The sequence below is a fragment of the Orbicella franksi genome, chromosome 12 (assembly GCF_964199315.1).
Source record: "Orbicella franksi chromosome 12, jaOrbFran1.1, whole genome shotgun sequence".
NCBI classification, from domain to species: Eukaryota; Metazoa; Cnidaria; class Anthozoa; order Scleractinia; family Merulinidae; genus Orbicella; species Orbicella franksi.
In genome coordinates, this window is record NC_138156.1 from 1,538,054 (window position 1) to 1,558,339 (window position 20,286).

The 20,286-nt window shown below is 36.1% G+C and overlaps 3 protein-coding genes across 3 annotated transcripts in view; 1 reads left to right on the forward strand and 2 right to left on the reverse strand.

The window, feature by feature from the left end:
* LOC145463745 (stalled ribosome sensor GCN1-like) overlaps nt 1-6,557 on the reverse strand; it is a 28,820-nt gene extending 22,263 nt beyond the window's left edge. Inside the window, exons 1-15 of the mRNA XM_081447531.1 lie at nt 6,546-6,557; nt 6,347-6,452; nt 5,968-6,031; nt 5,139-5,197; nt 4,974-5,046; nt 4,583-4,790; nt 4,233-4,289; nt 2,460-2,537; nt 2,278-2,346; nt 1,845-1,953; nt 1,281-1,355; nt 788-916; nt 560-610; nt 330-431; nt 111-208 (exon numbers count right to left, since the gene is read on the reverse strand). Coding sequence (XP_081303657.1) covers nt 111-208; nt 330-431; nt 560-610; nt 788-916; nt 1,281-1,355; nt 1,845-1,953; nt 2,278-2,346; nt 2,460-2,537; nt 4,233-4,289; nt 4,583-4,790; nt 4,974-5,046; nt 5,139-5,197; nt 5,968-6,031; nt 6,347-6,452; nt 6,546-6,557 — 1,290 coding nt within the window. The remainder of the gene's footprint in view (nt 1-110; nt 209-329; nt 432-559; nt 611-787; nt 917-1,280; nt 1,356-1,844; nt 1,954-2,277; nt 2,347-2,459; nt 2,538-4,232; nt 4,290-4,582; nt 4,791-4,973; nt 5,047-5,138; nt 5,198-5,967; nt 6,032-6,346; nt 6,453-6,545) is intronic.
* On the forward strand, nt 6,481-16,843 carry LOC145463182 (nucleoporin 88-like). Its single transcript, XM_081446907.1, has 16 exons — nt 6,481-6,910; nt 7,533-7,702; nt 8,381-8,506; nt 9,689-9,982; nt 10,553-10,736; nt 11,338-11,521; nt 12,309-12,407; nt 12,788-12,863; nt 13,052-13,156; nt 13,293-13,355; nt 13,488-13,583; nt 14,107-14,232; nt 14,429-14,575; nt 14,886-15,012; nt 15,252-15,364; nt 16,230-16,843. Exons 1-16 carry the CDS (start codon nt 6,611-6,613, stop codon nt 16,291-16,293), a joined length of 2,274 nt encoding a protein of 757 aa, XP_081303033.1. The 5' UTR covers nt 6,481-6,610; the 3' UTR covers nt 16,294-16,843.
* Nucleotides 16,844-16,871: 28 nt separating this feature from the next.
* On the reverse strand, nt 16,872-20,277 carry LOC145463187 (uncharacterized). The gene is made up of 3 exons (XM_081446913.1): nt 19,757-20,277; nt 18,378-18,531; nt 16,872-17,250 (listed from the first exon to the last, which is right to left on the reverse strand). The coding sequence occupies exons 1-3, from the start codon at nt 20,191-20,193 to the stop codon at nt 17,047-17,049; spliced, it is 795 nt and encodes a 264-aa protein (XP_081303039.1). The 5' UTR covers nt 20,194-20,277; the 3' UTR covers nt 16,872-17,046.
* Nucleotides 20,278-20,286: the final 9 nt, after the last annotated feature.

Sequence of the window (20,286 nt, forward strand, 5' to 3'; positions counted from 1 at the left end):
AAATATCAGACTGTCATAAATACAGTATAATTCACTTATCTATCAACTTGTCAATGAACAAATTAAAGGATTCTATCCTGCTTGAGCTTATCAACAGAATTATATCTCACCTTAAATGCATCCACCAGCAACTTAGGAACTTGAGTTGAGAAGTGTGTACACCAGTGACTCAATACCAACAAGCCCTGGACAAGAGCTCCTTCATGCACTAATAATGATGCAACAAAGCTCAATCAACACCAGCTATGTAGGTCTGCAATGCATACGTGTTTCTACTCAGTCTAACTTTGACTAGTGATTGTATAGTTAGAATTAGTGTGTTATCAAACCTTCTTGCTGTATATATTTCACCATTTTCTCTGTAACAAGTTCACTGAGTCTCTGCACAGATGAGCTTCCACTGACTGAGTGGTGTTCTAAACTTCTGATCCCTGTAAATATTTAACAAAACATCAGCTTGAAAAAAAATTCTCCTGGCCCCACAACAAAATCTCAACACTTACTGTTCAAAAATGTGTAGAAATCAAAAAGGAGATTTTTTATTTTGAGCTTTACAAACCTTGAAGTACACCAACTCTATCATTCCACTGTGTCAGTTTACCTTCAGAACCTGAAGCATGAGAATATAACAGTTAAACTTACCTTATGAAATATTTAACTGAATAAACAACTAAAATAAAAACTACAAGAAATGAAACTATGTCAATACTAAGAAAAAGATTTGCAAACTTTTTGATGCACCATAATAGCATCACTGCTAACAACATTTTAGCACACTGTTTCATACCATTAAGAACAGCAAACAAGAAGTTGATGAGTTCCTCCAATGCCCCTGGATCACTACACTGATGCGCAAGGTTCTTAAGGATTAATGTCGCTGCCTGTCTGTGTAGATCTTCTTTGGCACGTAACTGATCTAAACATTCAATGAACATTACCTGACTTGAAATGAATCAGGCAACATGCATTAAGTGAACTTGCTAACATTAAAAAACTAACACTTCTAAATTGCAGTTTAAAATGAAAATTGTAGACAGTCATAAATGTAATTTCTATAGAAGGTACAGGAAATGGAGAAGGAGTGACAGCTTCCCTCTCTTCTCCATCACAATCATTGTAATTTTGAAGATACCTCTGAAGGATTATATGGAATCTGTTACTAAAAACTAAAGGCAGAGTAAAATGCTTAAAATATGCACTTAAAATGAAATTTATGTAAATGTAAACCCCTAAATAGTGTTGATTTTCTACTTGAGAATCTTGGCCTGAAGTTAACTCACCAACAACATTCTTGCAGATATCCAAGGCATACTTGGATAAATCAATTGAGACTGAAGAAATCAAATACGCGGCACCTGAAAAAGGAAATCATCATGATGTGATGCATGATGAGGGAAAAAAATTAGTTTGTGACAAGTTAAAAGCCTACAAGATGTGTAAAGTTTGTTACAATTCATGGGTGAAATGGGATCTTAACCCCCTATGCTATCCTATTATTTATTCAGTCAGAATGAAGCTGTCACATCAATGCTTGTAAACCAAGGTGTTACAATTTTAAAGCTTCCAAATGATGATCCAAGTTAGCATAGCATAGTATTATTGAAGAACTTTGAGGTGTTTGGAAATGTTATGAAACACTGTCTTGAGTGTTTGATAGATCTACTACCTCAAAACTAAAACTAAGGAGAAAATGGAAAATAAAACTGTAAAAATCTAAGCTTAATAAGATCAGATACCAACACACTTGTCATGGTCATGATTTACATTGTTTAAACTTGAGGAATTATTAAATGAGTTTGATAAAATAGGTCTCAACTTACAATTTTTTATTCATTTGTACTTACATTCAAGAACAACTTCAGGGTTTCGTAGGAGAGATTTCTGCACAGCAGGTAAGATTAAACCGTTGAAGTCATCGTGGGTCACATGACACAACAAAGAACCAATGTTTACCTGCATGGTTCAAGGGTCAAAGGTCACATTAGGAGGTGCACACTGATATACAGTGTAACAAAGTGGCATGGGGCATGCTACTTGCAACTTTGTTGATGGGGTGTCAAAGCTATTCTTTTTATTTCAATATGATTATATTTTTTTCTACAGTCAGCATGATGTTTTAAGATTTTTACCAACTTAACTCAGGTAGACGCATTAACTTTTATGCCAACTATATAATTTGTTGAAAATGTAAGCTCAACAAAAGACAGTTATGTACTAGATATCTGGGAATGTAAGTGATCTCAGATATATATAACAACTTAAAGAACGGTTTCTTACCAGGACATGATTGGCAGGTGCTGTCTTGCTATTAATCACAGCCTTCACATACATTTCAAGCAATGGTTTCTGTACAGTTAAGAGGATGATAAGTCATTAGACAAAAATCTACCACTGCTGATTTAATTGCTTAATAACCTTGCTTGCTCACTGCTCATTATCAATATTGTGCACACACTAACCTTAAATTTATTTATTGTTTCAATGTCTTTGTTCTTTGTACAGAAATTGAATAGATATCCAGTTAAGCAGCCGTGTTCCTGAAAAATTAAAGATTAAATCATAAGCATTTTAACTTTGAATTGCACAAATTTTAAGTTCTTTTTTACTAATAGTTTTCTTTCTTCCAGATAACATTTACCCAAATATATTCTATTTACTGTCAGCATAGCTGTCAGCAGTTACTTGGTAATAATAATAATAATAATAATAATAATAATGACAATGACAATGACAATGACAATGACAATGACAATGACAATGACAATGACAATGATAATGATAATGATAATAATAATAATGATGATGATAACAATGATGATAATAATAATAAATAAATAAATAAATAAATATACATTTATATAGCGCCATTTTCCACTAATTGTCCATGGCGCTTTACAATACTTTAAAATTAAAATCCTAATTCTTTAAAAACCTAAAATCCTAAATCCTAAAAGTTAAAATCCTAAGAATTAAATACGCTATATAATATAATTAGGCTACAAATAAAAAGTAAAAACTACAAATCAAATGCACGCTTAAAAAGATAAGTCTTAAGATTAGCCTTAAAAACTGCCTCTGATGATGAAAGTCTGATCTGGAGGGGTAGTTTATTCCAGAGCCTTGGTGCCGCCACGGAAAAAGCCCTTTCACCATACGTTTTAAGATTTGCTCTAGGCTCATCAAGCAACCTGTTGTTTGAAGATCGTAGTGTCCGACCAGAAATGTTAAATCGCAGTAGGTCTCTAATGTAATCAGGGGCCAGTCCATTCAGAGCTTTGTAAGTTAACAACAATATTTTGAAAATAATCCTAAAATGAACTGGCAACCAATGTAAGCTCCTTAGTATTGGTGTGATGTGTTCCTGCCTTCTAGTCAAGGTAACAAGGCGAGCTGCTGAGTTCTGTACAAGCTGAAGTCTATTAATCAGATACTTTGGGAGACCGTACAGTAGGGCGTTACAATAGTCCAAACGCGATGTTATGTAAGCGTGAACAATGGTTTCAGTAGTACTCTGGGATAGGTATCGCCTAATTTTAGCTATACTACGAATGCGGAAAAATGCGCTCTTGCAGGTTATTTTAACGTGTTCTTTGAAATCCAAACATTGATCGAATGCAACTCCTAAATTCCTGGCCTGTTTACTAGACTTGATTACTTCATCACCAACTCGTATATAGTCGAGGGGTGGTCGTGGACGATATTTAGAACTAATAACCAAAAGTTCAGTCTTATCCTGATTTAACTTAAGTTTGTTGCGCAGCATCCAGTCCCCAATGTCCTTAACACATAATTCTACTGCCATCTTTGAGCTTGATAGATGATTAGGGCAATTGGACGTAAACGACAAGTACAACTGTGTGTCATCTGCATAGAGATGAAATGGTATGCTATGCTTTCTGGCTATATCACCCAGCGGACTTGTATAAAGGGAATACAACAAGGGTCCCAGTACAGAACCCTGTGGTACCCCGTAGGGTAAATTCTTCTTTGACGATTCAATTCCATTGACAGAAACAAACTGTTCGCGTGAGTGAAGATACGAATGAAACCAATTAAGAGCAGTGTTCCTAATAATATAAACATATTTAACCAGGGTAAACCCGTCAGCAAATGCTATTATCAAAGGGTGCCCTGGGCAACTAAAAATAGAAATGAAATAGCAATAAAAATCTAAAAAAATAACAACATATGTAGTAAAAGATAAAACTATATACAATATGTACAATTTTCACCTGACATGCCTCCATCTTGCTGATGGCCTCTGCATACTTGGATGCAATTCCTGGAACCTGGATTAGGAACATATTAGGTCACACAGACCATTATTAATATTTATCATTTGATTGTTTTTCATTTCAACACAAACATTGAAAAAAGAGCTAATAAAGGAATTTACAATGTGTAGGGTACTGAAGAAACCTAAGAAGAAATTACAACCATTAATATTACTGGTCTAATATCAATGTAAGTACACTAGCACTACATGTAATTGAACAATGTAGGAGAAGAAATTCCCAGAAAAATGTATAATTGTAAAAACATAAAAATGAAAAATATCTTATGATAAAAAATTACACCACACCTCTCTCCATACTCTGTGTAATTTCTTCCTGGCAGCTTGACATACACAAACTTTTCCTGCTGAGAGAACTCCATGTAGAGCTAGACATTGCACTTCAACCAGTCTAATCCACTGTGCATCATTACACAGGTCAGTGTTGGTGTAAACATGACGTACCAGGATGCATGACCAGCACAGGAGAACAAGATTGGAGCCACTGGTCACATAACTACAACAGATCAATCATTGATAAATTATGAAAACAACAGTTTTTGTAAATGAACATCAATCTTTCAATACATAAACTGCATTCATGACATGTCTTGGTAAAATGTTGTTGTCTGGGTGACAACAATGCTATTAGGAATTGATTTAAATATTTTGTCATTCATTGAGACTAGCAAATTCTTACCTGGGAAAGGAAGAGATGATTTGTTTTTCTACATTTGAAAATGCTATGCAAAAGTATTTCACAGCATTTGCACCTAATAAAACAAAAGACAAATCAAAGTAGTCTAAGTCACTAAGAATAATTTTTATCACCAGAGCAAATGAATAGTGACAAACAAAGGCATACCTTGCTTTTCTGCAAGCACTCTAAGAACTTCCTCAACTGATTTTCTTGATTTGTTATCTCTATAAAGATTGTTCAATTTCTTATAACTAATTTCTCAAATAATAATTAATTAATTAATTTAAAATGATTCAAATTCTGGTAACCTAAATTATTTTATGATTATTTTTGTTCAAAAATATGGAAAATAAAATAACAGATATTAAAAAATAGTCTAATTAATTTTACTGCATGCAACCTAACTAAATTACTGCCATGTGGAACTACCATGCACTATCATCAACTATCTAACTTAATGTTAGTTGGCGACAGGTACTGATGGTGCTTTCAAACATGCATGGTATCTGGAACTTTCATCAACTATCATCAAAATTCACTGTACTTTTTACCAGTGGAGTGATAAAAGATCAATATTTCTCAAAAAAACATGGATCATGTGTACTAAAGGTGTCCATGGTCGAATGTCCATTGATATCCTTGATCAACACTCGCTCAACATCTTGATCAACATTTGATCTTGACATCTCGATCAATACTTGGCCGGCACTTGATACTTGATCAACATCTTGATTGACACAATCAACACTCAATCAACAGTCGGTGATAGTCGACTGACTCATATGCATCGATCGACACTTGACAGTATGTCTACAAAAAACAGTCGGCTCTTGACCAACTGTTAGCCAAGATGTTGATCGAGTGTCAATCGAGGGTTGATCAAGAGTATTGATCGACACTTGACTGCAGATGCCTTTAGTACTCATGATTCAACATCATTTATATGTGATAACACAGATCAGGTAACAGTAGAACTGACAGAACTAGTGATCACCTGTAACGATGCTGAGTCAGATAAAGTAACTTGATCACTGCTTTTACTGCAGCTTCAGAAAACCCTATGGAATCAAACAGTACAACAGAATATCAATCTTGAACTAAGAAAACAGTGCAGTTTATATTACAGAGAATTAAAGTTATTCAATCGTGGAGACCACGTGAAATAACTTGAAACTGAATTATTACGTTCACGTGGTTCCAGTGGCCAAAATCCAGCGATTATGGAGTACTTTGACCATTTCAGCGTTTCCATGACATCGATAAAAATGTTTACCAAATTAGTGCCAGATTTTAGAATGCCCCAAGGCAGCAGAATTCTTGTCTATTAGCATTTACAACTAAAAAGATAAAGTCATAAAAGATATATGGCTTACCCTCTCTTTGGATGCAAGGCACTAGAAGTTCTTCACAAACATGCTTCCTCTCTTTGGTACTAGCAGTCGTTATTTTGTTGCTACATTTCTTCAGAATTTCGACCACCTATGAAGGAAATAAACTTGCGTCAAAGCAAGTAGATATAGACTAGAATAAGAAAAGTAAACTGGATAAAACGAGAAACTCTCCAAACACTACCTCGGCCGCCATCTTGGTCACGTACTTTTTGAGCCCGTCATTCACGTGGTTCGAGGTTTATATCCATGTCATGTAAAACTCATGTAATGTTGCCTATTCTTTACGCGTGCAACATGGCGTCAAATCTCGGTTCGAGTTTGAAGTGGCAAGAACTGTTACCAGAACACCCAGTTTTTCAAAGGCTTACTCAAAGACATGACGATGCAAGCTCAGAAATGACAGAGGGATCTCAGCAGAGAGCAACTAATAACATTTTGATTGAAAATGATGGCGAAATATTCCTATGGGATTCCTCGAAGAGTAGTATACTGACAGCAAATCTAAAAAACTTGCATTTTCAAAACGAACGGTCTACCAAATTTCAAGTGAGTGAGAACTTCATTTTATTGTAACTGAATGATAAAATGTTTGTCAATATTTATTGAATGATTGATTGGTCAGTCGATTGATTGATTGAGTGATTGACTGACATTTGCTCTTTTATAGTATCCAACTTTAGACAATGCACAATATTTGAATACTTAGTTATTTTATTGAGAAATTTATTGTGTTGTATGCACCTTAATAACCTTAAGAATCAATCTGTTCTAAGTCAGATAAAGGGTACGTATTTCAGCTTTGTGCACTCCAGATGATCTGAGTCTTGCAATCTGATTGGCTAAATATGAGGTCCATATTTTCCCAAATGAGCATTTTCATTGCCACCCTGTTGTGTGGACTTGTCCATTTAAGTAACCTCTCTCCTTCGTTAGGGATGATTCTGGCCATTTCAGTGGATGTTTTGCTCTTCTTTGATGATATTTTGTTGTTCTGGTCTGCCTGTCATCTTCTCATAGAGTATGACTGCAGAGCTTTGGTGCACACAATGGTCATCAAAGCTGTCATTGGATGCAGTGTTTCTTTAGACACTCTTAGTCTTTCAAGTTGTCACACTCATCCTGCTGACTTAGCAACAGTTTAATGTTATTGTTTTTAACTTACCAACAGGAATTTGCTTGCCCAAAGGCTCCTCCATTTGTCGTGGATTCTATGCTATTCAGCCCATCATCAAAGTACCTCTTGCTCATAGGAGAAAGAGGAATATCAGTTCTTGAGATGCCAATGAGATGGGGAAAGTTTGCGGAGTATGATGGTGGAACTGAATCTGTTATTTGCAGGTATTTTAAAACAGGGCTCTCTCAGAAAGTGGGGAGGTATTAAATGTAGTCAAATTTGAAGCAGTTTTCAATCAAGTGTCATCCAAAGCCAAAGTAATCACAGTAGCCAAGCACAAACGCCATGAACGATGCAATGAACCAATAAGGACACAAAGCAAATACATGTTTCCTATACCAAAGTCAGCAAACTGGATTTAATCAGGTTGTGATCAGATTTCATTTTGGCAGCTCACTGTTTACTTGAGAAGGTAGCTAAAACCACCAAACCAATAATGGAGCATAGTCAAGAAAAACCAGAACAATTCTGGATAACTCTGGACACTCATTTGAAACAATTCTGTAGCAGGAGGAACTGATTTCTTGAGATTTAAAGCAGTTTAAATGAAGTGGACAAGAAAATGACTCAGATTTGTTGATGACGTTTTAGGACAAGGGCAAAGTTGTCTTTAATTAACATGGATAGGATGGTGATCTAAGTGTTCACTCACCCCAAAGAAACTGCTATATGGGAAAGGGAAGATGTTTGATTGTGCACAGGGAGGTACAGAACAGGCCTTCTGCCACTCTTTTTGACTCACAGGTGCAGTAAATTGAGGATATGATGATCTCAGATGTGTAAAAAGTTGTTTTGTCTTGTTGACCCGTATTGTAATTATTTATACCCAAGCTCTGTTTCAGAACAATTCCTATTGATCCAAGATTCTATGTAACTCATCACAAGATAAAAGTTCTTGATGTTAAGTGGCATCCAGGAAGTCAGGCTGACATTCATCTCATGGTTCTTACTTCAGATAATAACTTAAGGTATTGTGAAGCTGGACTGATTAATTTGGTATTTTTCTGAAGAAAAGTCCAATTAGGTCTCCTTATACATTAATTATCTGTTTTTGCTTTCAGAGAAACACATCAGACAACAACAGTTTATTTCTACTACTGTAAACAACTAAAAGAATTTACAAGATTATAATTATAAATAAATAAATAAACAGTACAGTACATACAGTAGTGGTACACCCAAAATAACTAAAACGCTAAACTAGTTGGGTGACCGTAATTATAATAATTAAAAATGTGAGAGTGAGGAAAGAGGCACAACAAATACAATGGTACACATAAATATCATAAACTTGGTACAAGAGTAAATATACAAAACAAAACAAAATAAATAGATATAAACCATCAAAATATCAGTAAAGATTAATAGAGACTAATGAAATGCAAAGTTAGTTCTTTTTTAAATTGATTAGAAGTACAACACTTGAATCTTTCATCGAGTTCATTCCATAATTTAGGTCCATTAAATCGAATATTAAATTTGCCATAATTTGTTTGAATTTTTGGAAGATAGAAAGTAGATCTAGATGCAAAGCGAGTATTTACATTATGTTTACAAGATGTTTTGACAAAAAACAGAGGTAATCAGTTGAGGGGTAGGGTCTGAAGGGATGGTGAATTTTTTTCCTAGAATGCGACACCATTATATAAATGATTTCCTGGTTTTAGGTTCTGAAAAAACATCTGGAAAATGACTGTGATATAAACAATGTCATGGACCCTACATTAACGCACATGCCTATTAAAATATAAGCAGTCCAACACAGACTTGCCTTACTTTATTTGGGTTTTTTAAATTTCATTTTAAATATCGGTAGTAAATTGTCCCAGGATGGGGTATCTGGATTATATCAAATTGATTGGTGTCATATTTCAGCATATAAATTGATTGTGTTCTAAAGTGCCATTTATTGTTGTCATGTTACTTCAACAGACTATAGCAGTACAGTGCTGATTCATTTATATTGACTAGCATCTATCATTTTTTAATTTGCTATGAAAGACTGTAAAATCTTATCATCATACACTCTTTTGGCCAAGCCATTAGGTAGACAATGTTGTAATCTGATATTGTCATTCAGAGAGGACAGTCAACCTTGTTTTTTGAGTATATAAACTTCTCAATCACATCTTGTTTTGCCTTTTAAACAGACTTTACAGTGTGCTCAAACCAACTTCTCCAGAAGAAATTATTTCCTTGGGGGAGTCATCTTCACTGACAGCAGAATACAGCAGGAAGTCTTTGTCTGTTGGATCGATGTCATCATTTGCAGCTGCTCTTGGAGAGAAAGCCGTTGCATTTGATTTTGCCCCACCTACTACTGCCCCTGTCCTCAGAGGAAGGCTCAACTCTAGTGATGCTGAACCAGATGTCACTCATCCTATCTTCGTTTTGAGAGAAAATGGAGACATTTACTATCTGGTTCACAGAATTTCTCAAATGAGGTACCCCCGTAAATCCTCAAATTAGCGCCCCCCTCAAATAAGCACCCCCTCCTCCCTCCTCCCTTCGCTCCCTCTATCGACCAAAATTTAAAATAAGCCCCCCATCGAATAAGTGCCCCTCCCCTCCCCCCATTTTGTGGACGAGTAACGAGACAGCAAAGGATGTATAGTTTTAGTTGTGTAGTATTAGATTTGTGCATTGTTTCAGTTTGCTAACACATTAAGTTTGGAAAAAATTACAAGCACTAATGGTGCTGCAATTTAAAGTTTAGGATCAGCTTTTTATGCTGATAAACAGTTTATGTTGTTTTTTATGTGCAGATGATGTATTAAAAAATGATCATGCAAGGCCACGATTTGGGAAAAATTGAATAAGCGCCCCTCCTCGATTAAGTGCCCCCCGTCTTCTTCTAAATTTGAAATAAGCGCCCTCGGTGCTAATTCAAGGATTTACAATAATCCTAACCTGGTCCTCTGCAGGATTTCAGTACATTCTAATTACATAAAATATTGAATTATTTTAAAATTAATATTTTCCAGGTACATTCTCAATATTCTAGTTTTTAACAGGTGCCAGCCACAGCTGACAGGTCCATTGACAATGTACCCTGCAGCAGATGATAATTATGGACTGGATGCTTGCTCCTTGCTTTGTCTTCATTCCCAGCCCCCTGTTATTGCCATGGCAACAGCAAGTGGAAAAATTTATCACTGTATTGTTTTGGAATCAGAAGAATCTTATGATCCTGAGGAGGTAGTCTGACTCTTTGGCACTGGCTTAGGCATCTTAATTTGATATTTGTGAAGTCATAGTGTCTGAGGAGGAGAGATGGTGAATACTATTTTCATCAGGATTTGTTATTTCTCTTTCCATCACATTGAAACACCATGAACTGAAGCAACACACACTACCAGTATCCATAAAGCAACCTTTACCTTATGCATTGTCATGTATGTTTTTAAGCAATTATAGGACAATAGATATGTCAAAGATCAGACTTTGTTGACAGGAACTTGATATCCCACTTTACATTATTTGTCCATTTACTTGTAAATGGACAAAATTGTAGGTTCTTTAACAATCCCTTTGAGTTGATAATGAAGGTGAAGGAGAAAATTAAATTAATCAGCTGAGAGATGTTAGTTTGGTGGCATTAAAAGATATGTATTGCAGCTCTACATGTAGGTAAGGTAAAATCATTGAAAGAGAATTGACTATAGTATTAGATACTTTGGAGACACCACTTTCATTGCTTGATATGTCACCAGGGTTTTACCCATAATCAGTTACATTGCCATGTAGTATTTAATAGAAGTTTGTTGACTCAGCCTTTTAACATTTCATTCCTTTATAGGAAATAGAATCCTGGAACAGACATGGAATTGTCAAAAGTGATGCGTGTCGGCAAAACCTTTCTCTGTTTGTTCATGAATGTGTAGAACTTCGGGTCTCTTTATTAAACGAAGCAACAGACAGAAGTTCAGCTGGGGATTATTCAGATGAAAATGAAAACATGGCCCTGTTAAGACTACAGAGAGGTACACTGTACCCTGCAGTATAAGTATTTGGAACATAGGGCCTTCACACATGTCAGGTGGTGTGGCCTAGTGGTTAGGGAGCTAGATTTGCAATCTAGAGGCACCAGCTTCAAATCCTCCTCCCTGCCACTAGATATATTTGTGTTCAATCCCTACACTTTGTAAAAGGCCAACCAGTCAGTTTTCTGCCAGTGAGGCTCTGTACTGACAGAACGCCTATAACTGGACTCTTCAGGAGCAGAACTGAAGAGTTACCATTTAGAAGAAGTGACTGCTTAAGGAGGTTAAAAATGCTGTGTTTGTACTTCATGTCTCACTCATTGTAAATTATAACATTTATTTGGGTCACATAAGCTTCTTAGCTTCAAGCACAACTGTGTATAAAGAAACTTGCTTTAAATTTTCTTCATTGTTAGTATGTCATATTGTTCATGTCTATGACACCACTGCCACTGATTATTAAATAAGTAGGGAGGATTTTAAGAAACATTTAAGACTCAATTCAGTTATTGAAAAGTTAAGCCAGGCCACTGCAGATGCTGTTTGTAATGTACAGTCCCTGTTTTGATCTACAGCTGTTGAGGGGTAAAAGCAAGTATAACTGGGGGGTAACTGTGCAAAATATATTAGGGGAAGGGGAGGGGTGAGATTGTCTTGAATTAGTATCCCATCAAAGTTGAGTAAAGTACCCCTATAGTTCGTCATGCTGTGTAAACCAGAGACAAGCCTTGGCTTGACCAGTCGCTACACTTTACTCATAATTGGGTATGGTTTTCTTTTCCTGCAGATCCAGGATCACCATATCAGTATATTTGTTCGCACGATACCGGAGTACACAGCGTTTCATTGCCATGGGCTAAGAAACTACAAAGTTATTGTCTGCAAGGTAATATTTTAGTAATTTTTTTTCCTGAAAAAAAAAAAAACAATAATTATAATAATATTATTGTGATATGTTATTTGCAAAAGGTTCTTTACAGACATATTCTCATCATGAACTGCATTTTTCTGACTTCCTGTCTGTGCCAGGTTCTGTTAAACGTAAAGTAAAGAAATGATCCTTGCATTTGTGTTTCCAATAAACAAATACAAAGAGACAAAAAAATTAACAGAAAAATTCAGGATTCTTTGCAGATCACATAACTTCATTTGTGGTCACTTACATAAATGCTGCATTACAAAGTATAGCATTCAGTTTTAACTATGACATTGTGATCTCAGCATTGGAAACCTTAATAAAACAAATTAGTTTTCCCTCTTTCTCAGATGGTGAAGGTTCTTTTGATCCTGAAGAAGCTGCCATTGTATATCACATGATATGTACTTCCCCGACAGCAGCAAGGTACATTATCTTATCTTAATTGCATATTTCCTAGTTAAGGAATAAAAATGATTCTCCAATGACCATGTGTAAAACTTATTCTAGCTTTAAGTAGATATAGATAAATGGGTAGACCTAATTTAAATTCCTCTCAACTTGCTGTTTTCTGACTGTTTATATGTACATGCATCTATATTTCCCTGTTTCAGTTTGTCATCTCCAATCCTTGGTGTTTGTGTGGTAGACAGCAGAATTCTTGGTTCTTCAATGCTATGTTTGACCTCAAAGATGGAGTGCATTGTTAAACCCTTGAGGTAAAATCATTGAAATCAATGTATCATTATAAATTTCTAATTTGTACAAAATGTAAGTCCAAAAGTTACCTAGATGTAATGAATTGAACTACAATTTATTTTATTTTCTTTCATTTTGCATCATTCGTGATCCTAGTTTACTGAATAGACCACCCTCTCCATCAACAACTGAAACAGATGAAGAAACCAGCTATGAAAGGTCAGTTGTCAGCCCTATTCAACCTCAAAAGTATTAAAGCAAGAAATATGTGCTTGTCAGAAAAACAGTGTTAGTAGCGTATGAGTAAAGTACCTGACTGTTGACTTTTTCTGTTGGTTGTTTTACTTACAGTGCAGTGTTTTCACCAATCCGACACTTGAATGTGGGATTATTTAAAAGTCAGATTGAGAAGATATTAACAAGAAACACTTCAACACCTTTGTTAAGGTTAGTTCACCTGTGAACCTGACTTAGTGACATGAGTGATCACAACTCATTGACAGGTTGAAACAATAAAATAATAAAAAAATTAACTAATAAGGCAAGAAAAACATCTTAGTAATGGAAAGTACTTCCAAAGCCATAACACATGAAAGGGTAAATGGGCCCACTCCACCTATTGCTGCTCCTCAGAATGGGGTCCTAGTGCATCAGAGGCACACCCCCCCCCCCCTCCCTCCCCCATATAATGCATTTAGGATGTAGAGATCTTTGCTTGTTTGCTGGTTGGTTGGTTGATTTGTTTTTTATTTGGGAAGGGGCTTATATTTGGCAGTTTACTGTTATCAGTAGACCTTCATCAAACCATATTTACTTGATGACTGAATGTATCAACTTTTAACACTGCCTCCCAACTGTCCCACTAACACATCATGCTCCTTCTTTACTTTGTCTCTCCAAGCACAATGACTGTTGTGAAGGTTCTTCATGCCAACATGACACTGTTTAAAGTAGAAAAATTGTCTTGTAGAGCTGGCAAAGAATCTGAGAAACTCTCTCAGGAGGACTGTTATCAACTGCTTATTCAAGTACAAGAAATATTGAGGAAAGAGTATATTCAAAAACAAAACAAGGCCAGGGAAGAGATTGAAAAAAGGTAACCGCAACAAGTGTATAGTATAGAATGAAACAGGAAGCCACAGCAAGGACATGTCTATGCCAGAAAAAAAGAAGAAAAATTATAAATATAAACAATTTGCACAAGAGTCCAAGTTTTAAGTCAGGTGGTGAATCAAAGCAGGGCACCCTTCTGACCTTGCAGTCAAAGTGTTAACAGAAATGTTTTGTCTCAGAATCTCAATCCTCAAAGACCAGAAGGAGCAACAGAACCAACACTTGGTAAAACTTCACAGAATCAGTGATGAGCTTAGAGAACAAGCTGTTGCACTGGGAGGAAAGCTGGATGACACATCAGAGAGGCATATGGATCTCATTAGAAGGTAGATATTAAATAATTTGGTGACAGTAGCATGTCCAGTGTGTTGGTAGAGTTTGATGACACTTAATATGAAATAGTTAGTGATAGGTATTGATTTGCTGCCCATATACAGATCTATACCTGTACCACTTTAATTTTTGATAATTTTGTAAAATGTTTTCCTGAAAATTATTTTTTCCATGAGAATAACTCTCTCCTTTAGTATAACTTTCCAGGAAATATAATTTGTCTGCCTCTCTGTGTTTGGAGGGGGTAGAGTGGGGTACAAAGTGATGACACTAAATTTATCAAATTTGTATTATTTCTTGCAGGCTGGAATCTCTTTTCCGTTTTGTTCACAATGGCATTCCAGTTTTATCCCATGCCGAGAGTAAAATGAAAAAAGAGTTAGAAGACATTGAAACATTTTTACAATTCCATAGGGAATCACTGGAACAGGTACAAAGAGTGTCATGATGACAAGATCTTTTTTGTTTTATTTGGTTGTTCTTGTCTATGGCAAGAAAAAGTAGCATGAAAGGCATCCATGTAATGAACATTTTTTTTGGACATCGCATACATTTACAGCTTGTGTTGTATTGGGTATAACCTGTTTTCAGAATGTTCTATTGTAGAATCAGTGGATTACATGGTTAAGAAGGTCTAATCTTCTGATAACTGTTTCTTTTTTATTACAGATTGAAGTGAAAAATAAGTATTCAAAAAAGAGTCCACAGAAGTCCACATCTTCCAAGTTACCAGTTCTTAATGTTTCCCAGCAAAATAACATTAGAAAAGTACTTAGTGATGAGTAAGTGCACAGCTTGTTTGTTACCTTTCAATTCTACCTCTCCTTACTGTTTGCTTATTCAGGTGGTGTCTGTCCTTGGTTGATATTTTCTTTACATTTCTTATCGCTTGTCCACCTAACCATGTACTGACATCATCATGGAAAATAACAAAACTTGATGAAAAATGCTCCTACACTATAATTATGTTATCTATAACATGTACACTCTGAGATGGAAATGGAATCTGAGATGTGTTTGATATGACTTGTGATTGGGACAGCAAGCTGAGCATACAGTTAAGGCCAAAATGCAGATTGGGTTGTTTGTCAAATTGGATTTTGATTGTATCGCCATCGCTGATAAAGTGATTCCCACAAGAGACTTTTTAAAGTTTATAAATGAAATCACCCAAGACATGCAATAATTTGTTTTCATACAGCAATAATCACATTTGTCAATGAAGCACTTCTGAGCTATGTGTATGGTTAGAAAAGCCATAATGGCTGATTTGCTATTCTTTACTGATGAAAAGAATACTGACCAAACTGTCTTTTCAAGGTCTCAGAAATGTTGCTTTAAATGTCAAGTTTTAAATTTTAAAAAGCACTATGACCATTTGTCCTGACTTATTGCATTCAAACTAGCCAGCCAGTGCAGATGAATTTCCAGCTTCAATATTTTTTCTGCATCATAACACAACAGCCAGAATTTATCTGTGTTACATGCTACATTCAAACACTCCCCATATTGCCATGAGGACACTGATGACTTATAAATTGCAAAGATGTCTGATATTATTGTGAACCTGTTCAGAAAAAGGAACAGTATTGTGTAGCAACAAATAATATTGCATGTTTTTACTGATGGCTTTGTTTGTTTTTTTAGGAGTGAAATGATTACCGACCTTGTAAATCAAGTCAAAGAACTCAAAATTCAAGTTGGATTGTAGTCTTAGTCAATAATCAGAGCCTTCCAAGATACATGTGTCAGATATGATATGAAAAGACTGAAAGGAAATATATCTAGTGACACAAAGACCACCTTTGTAGATTAGGGTTGGTTCGTCTTCTATAAAAGTGTGAAGTTTATTCTGATGTTGGAGAATAATTACTTGTGTTCAATTGCATGTAAATTACTACAGGTTTGTAACAGTTATGAATCTGAATCAACTTTTGTGTTGACTAATTTACTCCATTTTATTTCAATTGATATTAATTTATTTGGTTTTGCATAGTGTACATGTAAAACTTTACTTCAATACAGCACTGATAATTGGTAGGAAGTTTGCACAGCTTGGGGTTCAAGATAGATTAAGATTCCTTATCTTCCTTTAGTTTGTTGAGCATGGTCAAGGGAGAAAACAAAGGAGAAAAAATATGAGGAAAAAAAATAGCTTTTACCTAGCCAATCTTTAGTTTGGTGTTATTAGGTTGTTATAATTTGACTGTATATAGAAATCTACTTTTTATTAAATAACCATTTATTAGCAAAACTGTCTTACTGTCTTCTGTCTGACGTTACTGCTATGAGTGTGTCATGAGAAATGACAAGTCAATCAAACAATCAATTTTATTCTAAAAAAAAACACTAAAGTTGAACTTGACTCCATGACCATCCATGAGACAGAGATAATAATATTTTTGTTATTTCACTTAACAACTATTTTTTATGAATGGAATCTTGACAAGACTGTAGATTGATGTTATGTGGACACATTTTTAAAGGGCAAGCTTCCACCAATGGATAAATTAGGTGGTAAATTGCATGTGTCAATTGATTTAAATGTTCTGGTGTCCTTAGGCTTTGCTGATGTGTAAAAATTGATGACATCCTCAACAGTGTTCATTTCGTTTAACTGGAAATTGGGTACCAGAAGACCAAACTCTTCATAACATCTGTTAAGAACCTGAAGGTGGAAAAAAAGGTTATTTAAGGGACTGGTCAAAAGTACAAGGGGGGGGGGGGGTGGGCTGGAGCATTTGAAAATGTGTTGGTTAGAAAACACATGACCCACCCCTTCCATGTGGCACAAAACTAAGTGACCCACCCCTAAATGAAGGTTGAAAATTACGTGACCCACCCTCTATAAAACATGACATTTTTGGTTGCATAATCTAACAAAATCATATTTTGTGTATGGAATTGAGATATTGTTCACATTTAAGATTTTTTCCTTAACAATAATACAAAACCATCTAAAAATAATATTCTTTTCCTTTACTTTTACAACTTTAGGTCATGTCTGTAAACTTTAAAAAAGCTTGACCATAAACCTTTCACACTTGGCCTTTAGTCTCACTACCCGTAGAACAGTCATCCACCTAGAAAAATTGGCTGTAGTGAGTTCTGGACTCACAAAGCCTGTAAACAATGAGTCCTAGGCCCAAGAGTGTGAGTCCCAGATCCATAAACATGTGTACCGTACCCATAGGGACAAATAGCATGTGGACATAAGGTGGCCATTTGGTGTCCTTGAAGACCGGCAAGACGAAAGAGCGCAGTATTTTGAAAATTTCTGCCCTGGGACTTCCGTCAGACTTCTTAGCTTTCATACAGATTTTACAATCCATGAAATTTGCATCCCTATTGTACACCAGCTACCGCTCGAAAATATTCATCCTTTGGAACTGGAAGAAGTTACCTCTGTTGTTGATCATGTCAAAAGTGCGCCAATTCCAGTAATAAAACAAGATGACCCACTCCCATGGGTAACTGAAAATTGAACACCCCCCCCCCTAACCAAGGTCTCAAAATCTGATGACCCACCCCTTCTCTTCTCCGGCCCACCCAACCCCCCCCCCCCCAATACTTTTTGACCACTCCCTAATTGTTCTGAGTCTGCCCAATGACCTTCCAAACCAGAGGCTTCTTGTTAATGCAAAGTGTAAATGTAAATTGTAAGGTAAGTAGCAGATCTTGAAACCCCCTCTTGAGTTTCCCCTAGGCTTTGTTATCTACAGCCCCCTAACCATCAAACTACTGCCACTACATAAGGTTTTGTAGCAATGCACAATCATTTTTCTTTGAACTCGCCTTATATTTGACAACAAGGTCTTGGACTGACTGATTCTGCCATTCCTGGATGTTAGGTATAGCTTCTGTGACAATGTGTTCAAGTTTATTCACAATTTCGTGCGTCTCCATACTGTATACTGACGGATCCTCAGCCTTGACCAGTTGATAATAACTGCAATGAAAGTTTAAATGTTACTATTATTCATCAGTGTATGACAAGGTGACCTCTAGAAACCACCAGGCTTTTGGTCGAGGCCACCTCGTACATAACAATACAGTTACATAGATAGTGCTACAGTGTGCGGCTTTCCCAGTTCAGTAATTATGTTACTTAAAACTCTATCAGTTTTTTTCTTAAAATTGGGAGAACTTGGCAAAGAAGTGATTGCAACAGGAAGGGAATTCCAGATCTTTGCACCTTGGTAAAGAATACTAAACTTAAAGCTGTCCAGCTCATAGAAACCCAGACTCAATGGGAGGCCTGGGAGCACTTAAAAGTAATGATTTGAACAAGAACTCTTCCTTTACATTATTTTATTTGACTGGAAGTCAACTTACTTGTTGTTGAGTAGTTGAATGGGTGCTGGGAATAAAGCCCTAAGTGACTTTTGGAAAATTTAGAGGTACCATAGCCAGGATGGAAATACATGTACCTACTGGCAATTTTCACAGTTTACTCTGATTTTAATTCTTGTCTAAAAAGAACTCTTAATTATTACTAGGTCTTTTTAGACAATAATGAAAACCAGAGTTAACCGTAACCATGGCTGGAAGTGGCTGGAAGGTATTTTACTGCTGGTTCTCTCAAAGTTTTCCAAAAGTCACTTTCAGCATTATTCCACTCACCCCTTCAGTTGCATTTGCTCTGCTGTGAAATCCTCACTGTCCTCAGGAGTGTTTGTATTGAAATATCAGGCTTAAGAAGCTGGAATTCCTTGTTATGTAAAACAAATTACAGTACCCCTTTAAGAACTATTGGTTACCTACAAATCTCTCAAGAAATTGTAAGCTAAGGCACGAATCTTAAAAGGAGTCACCCTCCCTTTGCCTCCCCCCTGCACATTTGAGCATAGTCGTAGTAATTTTTAATGGATCTGTCACTGCACTACAAAATCCAAATCCTCAATATTACCAACAGTACTGATGTTCCAAGACCCTTTGGCCGGGTATGCACGTTGCTCTCTATCCCTTTATAAATCCTTAGTTTATTGCACCTTTCACTCCTCGAAATTCGCAATCTGAATCAATTGTGTTTATGAAAAACAGGAAGTATAGCTTTAAAAATAAAACAACAAATTAAGGAAATAAAAATACCAGAATTTGGTTCTAGTCTTAAAATACTTTCACTACAGTTAAGCTCAAAAGTTCTTTGAATCTGAGCCACTTAGTTCACGAACCTCTCAACTGTTTCCTTTTCTTCAGGCGGTGCTTTCTCGCCAAAGACGAACCTTTTCACCCTTTCGATAAGACGATCTGTTTTTGTAAGATCAGTACTAAAATACAATCTACCAACGGTCCGCGAAACTCCTTTGAACTTTGCAAATCCGCACCAACTTCGTGCTACGCCCGCCATGTTGTTACCCAACCATACCCAGTGTTCTCGCGGTCGCCACGCGTGTGCACCGCCCCGTCTCTCGCGGTCAAAGACAAAAATAAAAGGCTCTTTGAAGACATTCAAAGACATACAAAGACATACTGAGGGATGCAAAGAAGTCCGATCACAGGATGAAAAGAACTGAAATCGTGACCTTAGAAATCTCAGACCTCTAAAAATAATACGAAAATCGCAACCGCAAAATCGCAAATTGTGTGACAAGAGAAAGGGACCAATCATATTGTTCAGTCATGACATGATTGAACTGCCATTCACATGTAAATTATTTTGGGTGTGCTGATTTTAACTTGATGTTTTATTCTAAACAAGTTT